This window comes from Camelina sativa, chromosome 17, assembly GCF_000633955.1.
Source record: "Camelina sativa cultivar DH55 chromosome 17, Cs, whole genome shotgun sequence".
NCBI classification, from domain to species: domain Eukaryota; kingdom Viridiplantae; phylum Streptophyta; class Magnoliopsida; order Brassicales; family Brassicaceae; genus Camelina; species Camelina sativa.
Window position 1 is genome coordinate 2,315,075 of NC_025701.1, and position 14,235 is coordinate 2,329,309.

The following is a 14,235-nucleotide window of genomic DNA, read 5'->3' on the forward strand; positions in this document are numbered from 1 at the left end:
TCGTGTCATGTTTCTAAAGTTGTTGCCCCCGTCATCATCTACGTACGTATATGTACGTGTTTGCAGAGGTATGTTATAAAAGAAGTGAAGTGAGAGAGAGAGAGAGAGAGAGAGGAGCAGATCTGGAAAGAAAAGAAAGAAACTGTTAAATTTTTAGCCGGCGGGAAACCGGATAATTCGTGGTGGGGCAAAAAGCTCCTACATCTCGTTCCCTAACAATATCATCCCTCTTTCGCTTAAACCCTAATTCTCGAGATCCCTCAAACCCTAACTATTTTCAATTTCAATTTCAATCGGCGGAGAGAGCGAGAAAGAGGAGAACCTTTACCCAACAGTTTTTTTTCTTTTTTTTTTTTGACTCTCTTCCTCCTAATGATTTCAATGTCGTGTATCTCAAAACATTTGGAGGAAGAAGAAGAAGAAGATACGCAAAGCAAAATCGAACTCAACGACCACCACCACGCTGAATCTGATCTTCCTGTTCGTTACGCCTCTCTTGAGAGCGTCTACTCCGTTTCCTCTTCTTCGTCTTCATTGTGTCGTATTAGCGCCCCTACTCATAAGCAATTCAGTCATGCGGATGGTTTTGAGTTGCGGTCTCATCGCCGACCTGATATTGTTCACGTTTATTGTCGTCGTAAGAGGAGGAGCAGGAAGCGGCGTGAGTCTTTCGTCGAGTTAGCAATATCTCAGAATGAGGGAGTGAAGAGAATGGGTAAGATTGTGAAAACTGAAACTATGGAGCTTGATGATGATGAGGAGGAGGAGAAGATGAAGAAGCCGAAGAGGAGGAGGATTGGTAATGGCGAGCTTATGAATTTGGGCGTGGATTCTACTACTTTAAGTATCTCTGATAACCCGGGTTTAAGGGGATGTCGAATCAAAGCTGTGTGTAGCGGAAGTAAACAAAATGGATCTTCCCGGAGGAAGAAGAGTTTGATCAAGAATCAGGACAAGGTTCTCACAGCTTCTGCCACAGCTAAGAAATGGGTCAGGTTAGGGTTCACTTTTACCATTTATTCTCCCGGTTAGGAAACTGTCTCATCTCCGAGATTAGTCATTGTCGTTTTATGACTGGCGAGTTTTGTGGCATGGCAGGTTGAGTTATGATGGTGTCGATCCTACAACTTTCATTGGGCTACAATGCAAGGCAAGTGTTGAGCTATTAAGTTATGTGCTTTAGCTATTCCATTCTATCTTTATGGAAGGGACTTGTTAACAGTTTGATTGTTGTCTAATCTCTAGGTTTTTTGGCCATTGGATGCTGTTTGGTATCCTGGTTCTATCATTGGATATAATGTAGAGACAAAGCATCACATTGTAAGTTATTTCTGTCTATTATATCTGGTTCATGTCATTATTTTTGGTGACTGATGGAATATGTAAATGCTCGTCTTTTTCACCACTATAATATGCTGCAGGTTAAATATGGAGATGGAGATGGCGAGGAATTAGCTCTTCGTCGTGAAAAGATCAAATTTTTAATTTCTCGTGACGAGATGGAGTTGCTAAACATGAAGTTTGGTACCAACGATGTGGCCGTTGATGGTCAAGATTATGATGAACTGGTTATATTGGCTGCTTCGTTTGAGGAGTGCCAAGATTTTGAGCCTAGAGACATCATATGGGCGAAACTAACTGGTAAATGCTTTGAACCAAACCTATTTCTGTATTCTTGTACATGTATTTTCTTACTATTTTTGTAGAAAATATTTAGGCATATAGCCTCCCGTTATGGTGTAAGAAACATGATGCTGTTAGGACGCATATTTGTCACCATCTTTCTCTTTAAAACCTAATTGCTTTAGAATTTGTGGTACTTAGTAACCATACTGAGAACCATACTGTTGTGTGTGTTAACTTTTCTGGACAGGTCATGCTATGTGGCCAGCAATTATTGTGGATGAGTCTGTTATAGTAAAGCGGAAAGGTCTAAACAACAAGGCATCTGGAGGAAGATCAGTCCTCGTACAGTTTTTCGGCACCCATGATTTTGCTAGGTTAGTAAATCGTTGTAATATCTTTAGAGATTTTTGTTATGCTACCGAATTGTTGAAACTAATGTTACACAAACACATCATACTTTTGTAATGGAAATTGACTATTTTTATTTTGGTTATATAGAATACAAGTCAAACAAGCGGTCTCATTTCTTAAAGGGCTTCTCTCACGATCTCCTCTGAAGTGCAAGCAACCTCGGTTTGAAGAGGCCATGGAGGAAGCAAAAATGTAAGTTTCTCTTGCTTTTCACTGGCATTCTACTTTTTTAATTTTCCCAATATAGTGAAGTTAACAAACAGACCATTTCCGTATGTTTATCCGAACAAGAATGTGATGCCTGTGTTAAATTGCTGTAACTGAGTAACTGACTTCACCTAGGTACCTAAAAGAATATAAGCTTCCAGGAAGGATGGATCAACTTCAAAAAGTTGCTGATACTGATTGTTCGGAAAGGACTAATAGTGGAGAAGTGGACAGCTCAAACTCTGGTGATGATCACACAAAAGATGGAGAAGTCTGGTTGCGACCAATGGAACTTGGAGATTGCTTGCATAGAATCGGAGATCTGCAAATAATTAATCTTGGTAATGTTTGAAACTAATTAGTATGTTGGGTCATCTTTAGTTGGAATGGACTCTGCCATTATGCATAAGCCAAACTAATTAGTATATCACTTGTCTTTGTCTGCCAGGAAGGATCGTGACAGACTCCGAATTTTTCAAGGATAGTCAGCATACTTGGCCGGAAGGGTATACAGCTATAAGAAAGTTCATATCACTAAAAGGTCATTTAGTTACCAGTTTTTGTGCTTTTCTATATTAATCTGCAATTTTTTCGTCTCATACATGCACAATTTCTTGTTTTGACTTTAAGCAGATCCTGATGCATCTGCCATGTACAAGATGGAAGTGCTTAGAGATGCCGAGTCAAAGACTCGCCCCGTTTTCAGAGTGACAACCAACAGCGGTGAGCAGGTTAGGTTTTTAGGTGAAGGCTTGTGTGCATAGAAGGTTTGTAATAGCCATATGTTAAGTTGATATTTGATTTTTTGACAGTTCAAAGGGGAAACTCCATCTGCCTGCTGGAATAAAATATATAATAGGATAAAAAAGATTCAGAGTGCTTCCAATAGTCCTGATGTTATGGGTAAAGGACTTCTAGAATCTGGTACAGATATGTTTGGCTTCTCCAACCCAGAAGTCGATAAACTTATTCAGGTATTTCTTCTTGAATCTGAAGTTATGTGTAGTGGTTATAGTTGTCTCCTTTTACTCCTTCATTCATTGGACTCTCAGGAGTTTTCGCTAGGTTCTCCGTTGTACTCCTTTAGGGACCCTGAAAACTTTGCAGTGGTCTGCCTTCTGTTTCGCAGTTAAAATGCATTATTAGGCATCTTTAATGTTTGGCATGGCATTAAATCTTTCTCCTTGTCTCTTTCCGAGAGCATTTGAACTCTTAGATAAACTAAGGGTGGGTCCTGGTCTGCATTCTTTAAAAAGGAACCAAGTTTCGCAGAAGATTTCACCATTACGATAACTAATTTCTGTAAAAAAAATTGTGACTTCTCTTTATGTACTTTTTTGTGTTGTAGATTTCCAATTTCTTACTTTGCAATATTCTTCAGCTTCTAGCAATCGTATTTTATGTATGTTGTGCCCTATAATAAGTCTTGACCTTACTGGCAGGGGCTATTACAATCCAAACCACCTTTGAAGGTTTCTCAGCGCAAATATAGTTCAGGAAAGTATCAAGATCATCCTACTGGTTACCGACCTGTACGGGTGGACTGGAAAGATCTTGATAAGTGCAATGTCTGCCACATGGATGAGGTTAACAATGTTTCTTTCTTGATTGAACGGTTTCTACGCCTTAATAAGTTAGTTGTGACTTAGATTTTCTTGTCTGCAGGAATATGAGAACAATCTGTTCCTACAATGTGATAAATGTAGAATGATGGTATTGCTCTCTCTGAGTTTTTTATACTATTTTATATCCTTTTAGATTTATGTGTATAGTGGCTGGCATACTATCTTTTTCTAGATGATGCTCAGTATATTTTTGATCCTGAACTAGGTCCATACTAGATGCTATGGGCAGTTGGAACCCCGTGATGGCATTCTGTGGTTATGCAATTTGTGTCGTCCTGGTGCTCTTGATATTCCTCCTCGATGTTGTCTTTGTCCTGTAGTAGGTAATTTAACCCAACCTTTTTGGTATGGAGTCTTTATATGCCTTGGTTAATGACCAACAAATTTTCTTTCAGGGGGCGCTATGAAGCCGACAACTGATGGACGCTGGGCTCATCTGGCTTGTGCCATATGGATCCCAGGTATAATCCTCACCATTTGATATGTTACACTGCATGTTTCTTCTTTCTACTAAGGATTTTGGGGCTTTACCTCTATCCAAGATGTATGAGCAACGATTGTGATATTATGCAGAAACATGCTTATTGGATGTGAAGAAGATGGAACCTATCATGGGATTAATAAAGTCAATAAGGTTTGAGATGTTTCTCTTTCAGTTGCCTTTACATCTGTTTTCTTAGACAGAATTATTAGTTACCTTTATAACGAGAGAAGCACATTGTAGTATTTCCAGTAGCCACGTACGTGATGCTCTAATTTAGTTTTTTTTTTTCATACTTCAAAACAGGATCGCTGGAAATTATTGTGCAGCATCTGTGGTGTATCTTATGGAGCTTGTATCCAGGTAAGAATTATTTTGATGGCAAAAGAAAGCTGAATCATTGTTTACAAATTCACACATGACAATATTTTTATTGCATCCTTCGTTTAGACTCTCTCATAAATATTAGTCACTGAATAAAGTAATTAACTACAAACAATGATGCTCATTTCAGTGTTCAAATAGTTCTTGTCGGGTGGCATATCATCCACTATGTGCACGAGCTGCTGGTCTCTGTGTTGAGGTACTTTCATATGCTACAGGACATCATATGATTCTGCAGTCATTCATAGATGTTTACTCAACCACACAAATTTTACAAAAAAGATAGTTCTAACTAAGATAGCATTTTGTAGCTTGCAGATGAGGATAGGCTTTTTCTTCTATCAATGGAGGATGATGAAGCAGATCAGTGCATCCGCCTGCTTTCATTTTGCAAGAGGCATCGACAAACATCAAATAACCACCTAGAAACAGAGTACATGATCAAACCTGCTCATAATATTGCCAAGTACCTCCCACCTCCTAATCCTTCTGGCTGTGCTCGAACTGGTATGCAGTTGCATTGATCAATATTTGCTGCTGGTAGAAATAAAGTGTAGAATTATTGCATCTATTTGGGATGGAATGTTTTGCTCGAAATTCTCTCACCTTACTTGTGGAAATGTGCGTCTTTTTTTCAGCTTGAATGATCTTACATTATTCTCTTAGAGTTTTCTCAGAGATCTAATCTTAAGTGTTTTTCACATTGTGCTTGCTTGTAATCAAATCTAAAAGAAGGCACTGTATAAGTCAGTTTATAACTTTATCTTGCTGGATTATTAATGTACTTTCCCTTTGTTTCTGGTAGAGCCATATAATTATCTTGGAAGAAGAGGACGAAAGGAACCCGAAGCTCTTGCTGGTGCTTCTTCAAAACGTTTATTTGTTGAGAATCAGCCGTTTATTGTTGGCGGATACTCGCGACATGAAATTTCAACGTACGAACGCATATATGGATCAAAGATGTCACAAATTATTACTCCAAGCAATATTCTATCTATGGCCGAAAAATATACATACATGAAGGAAACTTACAGGAAGAGACTAGCATTCGGTAAGCATTTAATCAACAATTGTAAAAGATGTTATTACTAGCCAAAGTGTCTGCTATGTTATAGATCAAATTAGTGAAATTTCTGTAAGAAGATAAAACTGGTAGGATTTTTTTTCTCATTAAATTCTTGGGATGTATGGTGCTGTCTTGTGATCATTTTACGTTTTATGGATTAGACGGGAAGTGATTCCCATATAGCCTAACATATCTATCAGAATTAATTTTCTCTGATTTTTTTTTGTTTTCCTTTACATGGTTTACTTTCTTCTACAGGGAAATCAGGAATCCATGGTTTTGGGATCTTTACAAAGCTTCCGCACAGGGCAGGAGATATGGTTAGGAATTCATAAATTGAACTGTCCATTCTTGCATAGTAAAGCGTCAGTCATGACAATATTGTGAATTGGGGGGTGCAGGTGATTGAATACACTGGGGAACTTGTTAGGGCGCCAATAGCTGACAAGAGAGAACATCTTATATACAACTCAATGGTGGTACGTATCTGACCTTGTGCATTTTATACTCTATGGTAATCTCTGAGCAGCATTAATGATTCTTTTTTTTGGCTCGAGCACTGAACATATTGTTAGTTCCTTAAGCAACCTGCGGTGTTAGTATCTACATAGTACATATCTTCCTAACTTTTCTACTTAATTTTGTTATCTGATATTTTTAGTTATGAGTACTGAAATGTTAGGTATCAGTTTACCTAATAATTTCTTTTATGATATAGGGTGCTGGGACCTATATGTTTAGAATTGATAATGAGCGGGTCATAGACGCAACAAGGACAGGAAGTATTGCCCACCTGATCAATCACTCATGTGAGGTATGGTCAAGTAGTTTTATTTGATTTAGTTAGCATCTGCAAATATCATCACATTACTTATGGATATTTTCCTGTACAGCCAAATTGCTATTCAAGAGTCATTAGTGTTAATGGTGATGAGCACATTATTATATTTGCAAAGAGGGATGTCGCAAAATGGGAGGAACTGACCTATGATTACAGGTTTCTTTTTGTGCCTTTTGTTCCTTGGGTGCTTTTTTGAAATTGCAGTCATATACTGATTATTTATCTATAACTTGGCAGATTCTTTTCAATTGATGAGCGCCTTGCATGTTACTGTGGTTTCCCAAGATGCCGCGGTGTTGTTAATGACACAGAAGCTGAAGAACAACAGGCAAATATTCATGCTTCTCGCAGTGAGTTAAAAGATTGGACAGAAGCCTGAGAGGTAAGCTATATTTGTTGATATGTTAACTTGAGAAGAGTTTGTTCTTTGTAGTTATTGAAAGCTAATTTCCAGGTTAGTAGATGTCTTATCTTTGTTGAAGATGATGAGTTCTTTAACGCGTCTCTATCTCATCGATAGCGGCCTAATTTCATGGTGAGGCCAGCCATGTCTATTGCAAGTACATGCTTTCATTAGTCACAAAGAAAACTTTATCTCAATGGAAGTTATCAAATTTACTTACAAAATCCTTTTGTTTGCCATTCAATGGAAGCTCCTAACCATCTGTTTCGACTTGCATGTGCTTACTTGATCCAGACCTTCACATCTGTGTGTACACGAGATCTTTGTGAGGATGTCACATGTTTGCGGATACTCATGAGTCTGGCTAGCTTCCCCCTCTATAGAGGCCCATTAATCTCCCTGAACACATACTGTAACTCTCAGTACTCTTAACTTCAGATCGTTCTATCCAAAGGTTTTGTAACAATCCATTTCTTGTACAGATATACTAGATAAGTACTAGAACCACATTAACCCTTTTTGTAACAAGAGACACATTACAATCTTGGGTAAATGAAAAAACCAGCATTTTCTTCTTTCTCCTGACTCGAATGAGCCTCAATCTGCTGTTGATCTGGTTATAAGTTTTAGCATGATGGTTCCACTTATATACGTATCATGGGGACTATAAAACAATTGATTTTTATCTGATAAGCACTGTGATTAGATATTCAACAAGGGATCAATCTATGGAATCGTAAATAAGAGGAGCATAGTTTTCTTCAGTCTGACACACAACATGTGAAGGAAAAAAAAGTCGTTATCACTCCTTTAAGTACTTTGTTGTAGTGTAACTTTACTTGCACCTTTATTTGGTTCTCTGTGCATGTGACCATTATTGGTCGTATCCCTTGACTCATTCCCCCACACGCGCGCACACAAGCACGCGTGTGTCATTGTGTATGTGTATATACTCATGTTTGTAGTACAATGCTTCTGAAGCTCTGTGTAGTCGTGTCCAAATGTCAAAACCTCTCAAGTTTCTTCTTTGGTCATCTCTTGCTCTGTTGCTTCTTCAGATAGGTAACTTGAANAGTACAATGCTTCTGAAGCTCTGTTTAGTCGTGTCCAAATGTCAAAACCTCTCAAGTTTCTTCTTTGGTCATCTCTTGCTTTGTTGCTTCTTCAGATAGGTAACTTGAAAGCTTAAATACTTTTCATTGTAATTATTATCTGTAGATATGTGAATGGGGTTGCATGTATATGTGTATAGGTTCTGGGCTAAAATGTGAGAGCAAAAGCAGCGAACCAACGGTGAAGCAGACGCAGGTGAAGGGGAGACAAGGAATCAAGTTCAGAGTTGAGGTAATGAACAAATGTCCAATGTGCCCAGTCATCAACCTTCGTCTGAAATGTCAAGGATTTCCTCAGTCGCTTGTGGACCCCACACTCCTCCGTGTTCTCTCCTCTTCCACCGGAAACTGCGTAGTTAACGACGGCTTGCCCTTGAGTCCAATGCAAACTCTCTCTTTCAATTACTCCAACTCACACCAGTTTGCTCTGCGTCCTCTTTCATGGTCATTTCAGTGCGAGTAAACCAATAAAATAGTTTAAAATCAATAAAACAAGATCTGTTTGTTTGTTCATCAAATCTGCTGCTGGTTTTTCTTTGTATTATCATCTATATATTCAAACCATCTTTACCATTTGAGCAAAATGTTAGAATCTATGTACAAAAGATATACTATAAGGAGTCTCTAAAGAAGGAAAAGAGTCATAAGGAGAAGTAAGGAAATTAAAAGCAAAGAGGTATCTAAATGCAGTGCAGAAGAGATAAAATGTGAGCCTACTAAATGAACTGTTCCTGTTCCTTCATCCTTTACTTTTATGCTTGATGAGCCTGCCAAAGAGAGATGATAAATTGTTCAAATTCCAAATCTTTCCCAGTCACAATGAGACATGAATATTTATATTGTTTTCGAGCGATATATCGCACTTACAGTTGTATTCAGTCCATCCAATGAGCTGATTTTCGAGATCGTAGAGAACAAGCTTGTTTGAAAGCACCAAATCTGCAAAAGAGAAGGTAAGATACTGTGGGAATTGGATTGAATCACATGAGGCTTATATTCACTGAGAGCAACTGAGCAAGAGAACACAATGGGCATTTTTTCACAAACTGGATTGCAATTAAACTTCGTCACTTAGTCATGGTTTTGTATAATATGACTACAAACTAATAACTATGTATCCAACAAGTTACCTCCCAAAAGTGTCATGTTTCTCCTATCTCTGGATTGCATTGCGCTATTTTGCCAACCAATGCACCACATTCCTTCCTACAAAGTTTTGGTGTTGAGTTAGGGGTGAATAGCAAGATTGAGAGAAAAATCAGGCTGAAACATGAAGATTACAAGAGCGAAAAATCAACCAGAAACGCTGAATATGCTTACATAAGGGAACAGGTAGTCATGAGGATAAACCCTGAGGAAAACCGAGTTCTCGAAATGGAAAGTGACATTTGGAAACCCCTCATCAACTCTGCAGCAAAGGTAAATAAGGTTCCATAAGAAAACCATTGTGTGATACGTCAGACATCACAAGGAGAAGTTGCTTACATGCAAACCATCCACAATGATGTCCAAAGATATTCTTGGTAGATGCATATTGAAAATTTTGCAGATGAATCATATAAATATATAATCAAGAAATATGACTAACCTTCCAGAGTACTGAAAGCATTTATAATCTTTATCCACTATGTGAACTTTCAGAGCAGGCTCCTGCGAGGTTATCTAACAAAAGAACAACTAATTATGAGAATAGACTCTGCAGTTTAAATTTCTTTAAGAACTGGAAATTTCTAGCAGTGTACCATCTTCACCAGTGGCTCATAGATTATCTCTGGAAGATAGGCCAAGGTCGTACCACTGTCAATTATTGCTCCTTTTCTATCTCCCGGTTGAAATAAATCAGCTGGAATATTAAGAAACTCCTGACCAACTTGAACTGCTGTCATATTGACATTGTAATGTGGTCTACAGTTCAAAACAATAATAGTCCGTTAACAAAAAAGAGAAAGAATATATTCATCATTTTAGAAGAAGCTTTAAAGTCAAGCACACTAATTCTATTTTCCTCCTCTATACAAGAACTGCAAGAAGGTTCACTCTACTATAAGTAAAGTAAAAAATTCCACGATCGTCCAATGTACTTGAAAGAGCATTGAAACTCTAAACCAGGTCTATAACAGAAATAACATGATCACTGCATCTACTGGTATCTCGTTGAGCTTCTACCCAAACAATATAGGCGATGATTGCATTTGAAGCATATGATTGCACAAGAAAAGGTAAAACAGTTTAAAGGGAAAACAATGTTGACATACTGATTGGGTACCAATGGTGTCATGTTTACTTTTGGTTGTACAACACGTCCGATAGCAAAAATACCACCTCCATTTCTTCCATCTAAGCAATGAGCAAATATCTTTTTCACTCTCCCTGATGAGGCCAGCTGGGAAATCATGGAGGAATTAGCTTTCCCAAATCCAAGTATTCCATCAAGTGCTTCTTCATTAGACGAGTCTAGATCTCCTGACTGCCTAGCTCCACACCTTCAAGATCATATAAAAACATTAAGAAATGGAAGAGGCAATGAGGAATGAAGGATTAAGCTTTCTTGTCATAGGAATGGTAAAACGTTGTAATGGACAACTAGTCTACTCATTTTACAGATCTCTGAGGGATTATAAAAATGACCCGCAATTCTCAGGCTCTTGAATGTTGCACAACAGTTAGAGGTTCAGCGTTAAGTCGGTTGAGTGAGGACCGCCAGAATACAAAACTAAAATATAAATATGGTATTTCTAAATTACAAAGTTTCCCAACGTGTAGATGCATATGAAATAAATGAAATGAGTTGTGCACGGAAATATACCTTAGCAAACTAATGAACTGCCACAATCAAAAGCACAATATCTTTCAGTATAAGCATATGGTCTGTTTCTGATATTCACTATATGGTGGAGAACTTATTCACATGTTACTTTCAAAATAAATAAATAAAAGCATAGATGCCAGAGTACACTTTAACCTATTTCAGAATCTCAAAAAAAAATTCTTTAAGCAATCAAGTTTTATCTGTTTGGCTTCAAGAATTGTTATCAATAAAGCTTTCTTAGAGCAGTTTCCATGTATTTCCTTCTGTTCATTTTAAAGAAATAAGACCGTGACCTCAAGCAAGGTGAAGTTGTGTTTTTTTGAGTGAGAACAGAAAGAAGATCTAACAAAGCTGCAAGTACCATGTTGCAGCAGTTTACTAGTTTAAAGATAGTAAAGCGAGATAAAATAAAAGTGAATTACCCAAATATGACACTCCCGTTAGCAGTTTTTGTCTTGAGATCACCAGCAACACTGTCATATTGCACAACATCTTTGACAAAATAACCAGCAGTAGAGCTACCATCTCCATATATCTCAAGATAAGGACAAGACATATTAGCTTTGCAGCCTGAGAGAGGACCACCACTTATCTGGTAGCAAAAATCATCATCACAAGAGACCAACTTCCCACTGTTTGATTCGTCTATGTTGTACAGCGTCAGCTCAATCTGTGAAAACAAAAGGCGCAACCATTGAGTTGGAGCAACGAAAGGAAACTGTAAATGAAAATACAAAAAAAAAAGACAAAAAAAAAAGAGGCTTACACCGAGAGAGCTTCGTGTAGGACATTGTCTGCACTGGATACAGTTAACCCACATGATATCACTGCCTGTGTCGACTTGAACATAATAGCTCTTTGCAGGTGTTCCAATTCCAATCTTTGCATAATAAAGCCTTTAAGAGAGAAACACAGAGAGATCATAATCTAAAAATTGCAACTTTAATTCCAAAAATTCCTAAAAAGAAAACAACAGTGATGAAGTAAGACTCCAAAGGAGGAGAAGTGGTGAATCTGAAACACTCACCCGGGGATATCAGGACGACCAGTTCCACCAAGGGGTAGATCGATTCCAGCGAGAATTGTGAGCTGGCGACGGTCATCGTGCTCCTTTAAGGCGCTCAGGGAACCTTGTAGCCTTGGATAACGATACTTAACATTGAACACTCCCGGATTACAAGACACGGACACGAGCGCAGTGAGAAACCAAATCACTAGCGTGAATCTTGCGCAGATTGGGAACAACGAGACGATTGATAAGGTCATCTTCCTTCTTAACCCTCACTCCCACTCCTTGCCTGATTTTAAATGGCGTCAGTCGTCTCGGCGGAGGAGTTGAGAGAAACCACCGGGCCGGCGACGACGACGAGGAAATTGAGAAATTTCAGAGTTTGTTTGTTTGTTTTTTTTGTTTGGTCAGTTCCTTCCAACTAATATTTTTTATTTATTTTTTATTTTCCAGCGTGTACTTTTTCTATTTCTTTTTTTATTTTCCCCCTCAAATTTTGTTAATTATTATTTTCAGGTGTTATACATTATCAATACAACTCAGAGACTGTATGTAGTATGTATATCTTGTTGGTCGTTTCAACTGTAACCAATTTTTTTATAAAAAAAAAAGAAAAAAAAAAAAAATTTCATTACTTTTTAACACAATTTTGTTAATATCATAGAAATTTTTTCCATTATTCATGTCTTAATTATTCGAATGTGAATTAAGGATTGAGTTAGAAAATACGTGAAAACTACTAGCATGTTAAAGCCTCTTCTCTCATTCGTTGCTATTTTTACATGAGAGAATTGGTTCAATAAAAAGAACTAAGAGTCTAAATGTCTAATATCATACGCCAATAACTTTACATATCACCTTGGTCCTTCGTTCATGACTTTGTGTGTATATATTATATATAGCTTCAATTATTGAATACGAAGCAGACCAGCTCAATCCATTAGACTTATCCCTTCTTAGTTTAAGGTCCAAATAAGCAACACTTTTGTATTTGTAAACCACAAAGGTTAACTTTTCAGCAAAATGTATCAAAACAAAGCAACCATCACAAGCCAATTTGTATCCATTTAAACAGAGAAACAAACTGAATTTCATAAGACATAAAATAAAGAGCATTTATCCACAATGCTGATTTCATTTTTGCAGACTGATACTCTCAGATAAGCAAATACTAATAACCTTTTTGGAGAAGAACTTCAACAAGATTGCACGAAAATGTGCTCTTGCCACTGTTTTTAAGGGCCGTAAGACCAAAGCTACTAAGCCTATAACCGGTTGCATCCGAACTTGCTTCATCTCTCGTTGATTAAAGAAGTCTCTGTCCAAGCAAAATATCAATTAAACTAATCCACGAGAGATGAAGGACTTAAAAATTTCTGTATGAGCTAGATAGAATACCTGAGACTTTCCATCCTTGCGATGATGACTTCTCTCTTTCTTTCAACTTCAAGATCAAGCAACTCTTTGTAACTATTATACATAATGCTACTTTGTCTTCCTCTATTGTTCACCTAATCATTCAATACAAAAACATAAAGCAAAAAGAGTTGATGTTCACTCTTAGATCTCACGTAACTTTTTTAAAAAAGGTAAACCAATTCTAGTTCCTGAACAATCAGCTAATTCAATTGGAATCAATGTTCAGTTCAGTATGTCTAACTAAAAGCTTACAACATTTAAAAACAAACCAAAGCAGCCAATTCTAAATTAACGGGCTTAAGGCCCAATTTATTTAAGAAGTACGTAAATCTGCATACGAAATAAGAAAATCTGTTAGGAATTAGGATTTATATGTTCGTCCAATCTCTACTAAATCTACATGCGAAATAAGAAATACGTAAATCTGCAAATCCAAATCTAATCGTCTTTTATATGTTCGTAGAGAACAAAATATATAATATTTAAAATATATACTACTCATGTTTATTTATTTCTAGTTATTTTTAAATAGAAATGCAATAAACCATAATATACCAATAGTATAAAAAGAAATCTAATATTGTGGCAGTTTCGGAAATCACATAAGTAATAAAATCTGTGAAAACTTATCTTAAAAACTAGCTAAGATCGGTTAATTGTGAGGGTAAAGTGTATCATAGACTACATGGGCCAATAAGCAAATCCGGATCAATAATACAAGCTTCAATTTTTCGTAATAGCGTACTCAGCTATTGAATCCTTTTTATTGGGAAATTTTCAACATCCCACCACAAATAAACATATTGAGAATGGATCTTAAGATGACATGTATAGAAAACATT

At 37.1% G+C, this 14,235-nt stretch overlaps 2 protein-coding genes and 1 pseudogene across 2 annotated transcripts; 2 read left to right on the plus strand and 1 right to left on the minus strand.

The window, feature by feature from the left end:
- On the plus strand, positions 87-8,693 carry LOC104754737 (annotated as a pseudogene).
- LOC104754736 (uncharacterized protein At1g05835-like) lies at positions 8,132-8,729 on the plus strand. Its single transcript, XM_010477001.2, has 2 exons — positions 8,132-8,216; positions 8,297-8,729. Exons 1-2 carry the CDS (start codon positions 8,156-8,158, stop codon positions 8,617-8,619), a joined length of 384 nt encoding a protein of 127 aa, XP_010475303.1. The 5' UTR covers positions 8,132-8,155; the 3' UTR covers positions 8,620-8,729.
- On the minus strand, positions 8,706-12,386 carry LOC104754735 (aspartic proteinase-like protein 2). The gene is made up of 10 exons (XM_010477000.1): positions 11,993-12,386; positions 11,732-11,861; positions 11,388-11,635; positions 10,412-10,639; positions 9,899-10,061; positions 9,745-9,818; positions 9,477-9,564; positions 9,287-9,362; positions 9,024-9,095; positions 8,706-8,923 (listed from the first exon to the last, which is right to left on the minus strand). Exons 1-10 carry the CDS (start codon positions 12,229-12,231, stop codon positions 8,781-8,783), a joined length of 1,461 nt encoding a protein of 486 aa, XP_010475302.1. The 5' UTR covers positions 12,232-12,386; the 3' UTR covers positions 8,706-8,780.

What these genes read in the sequence shown, in the direction of transcription:
- LOC104754736 (XM_010477001.2), top strand. Translation starts at nt 8,156, where the DNA reads ATGTCAAAACCTCTCAAGTTTCTTCTTTGGTCATCTCTTGCTTTGTTG. An exon ending in TTTGTTGCTTCTTCAGATAG is followed by an intron (nt 8,217 to 8,296) that starts GTAACTTGAAAG and finishes ATATGTGTATAG; the next exon opens with GTTCTGGGCTAAAATGTGAG.
- LOC104754735 (XM_010477000.1), bottom strand. Translation starts at nt 12,231, where the DNA reads ATGACCTTATCAATCGTCTCGTTGTTCCCAATCTGCGCAAGATTCACG. An exon ending in ATGACTACCTGTTCCCTTAT is followed by an intron (nt 9,363 to 9,476) that starts GTAAGCATATTC and finishes AAAACTTTGTAG; the next exon opens with GAAGGAATGTGGTGCATTGG. An exon ending in AAACATGACACTTTTGGGAG is followed by an intron (nt 9,096 to 9,286) that starts GTAACTTGTTGG and finishes TCTCTTTTGCAG; the next exon opens with ATTTGGTGCTTTCAAACAAG.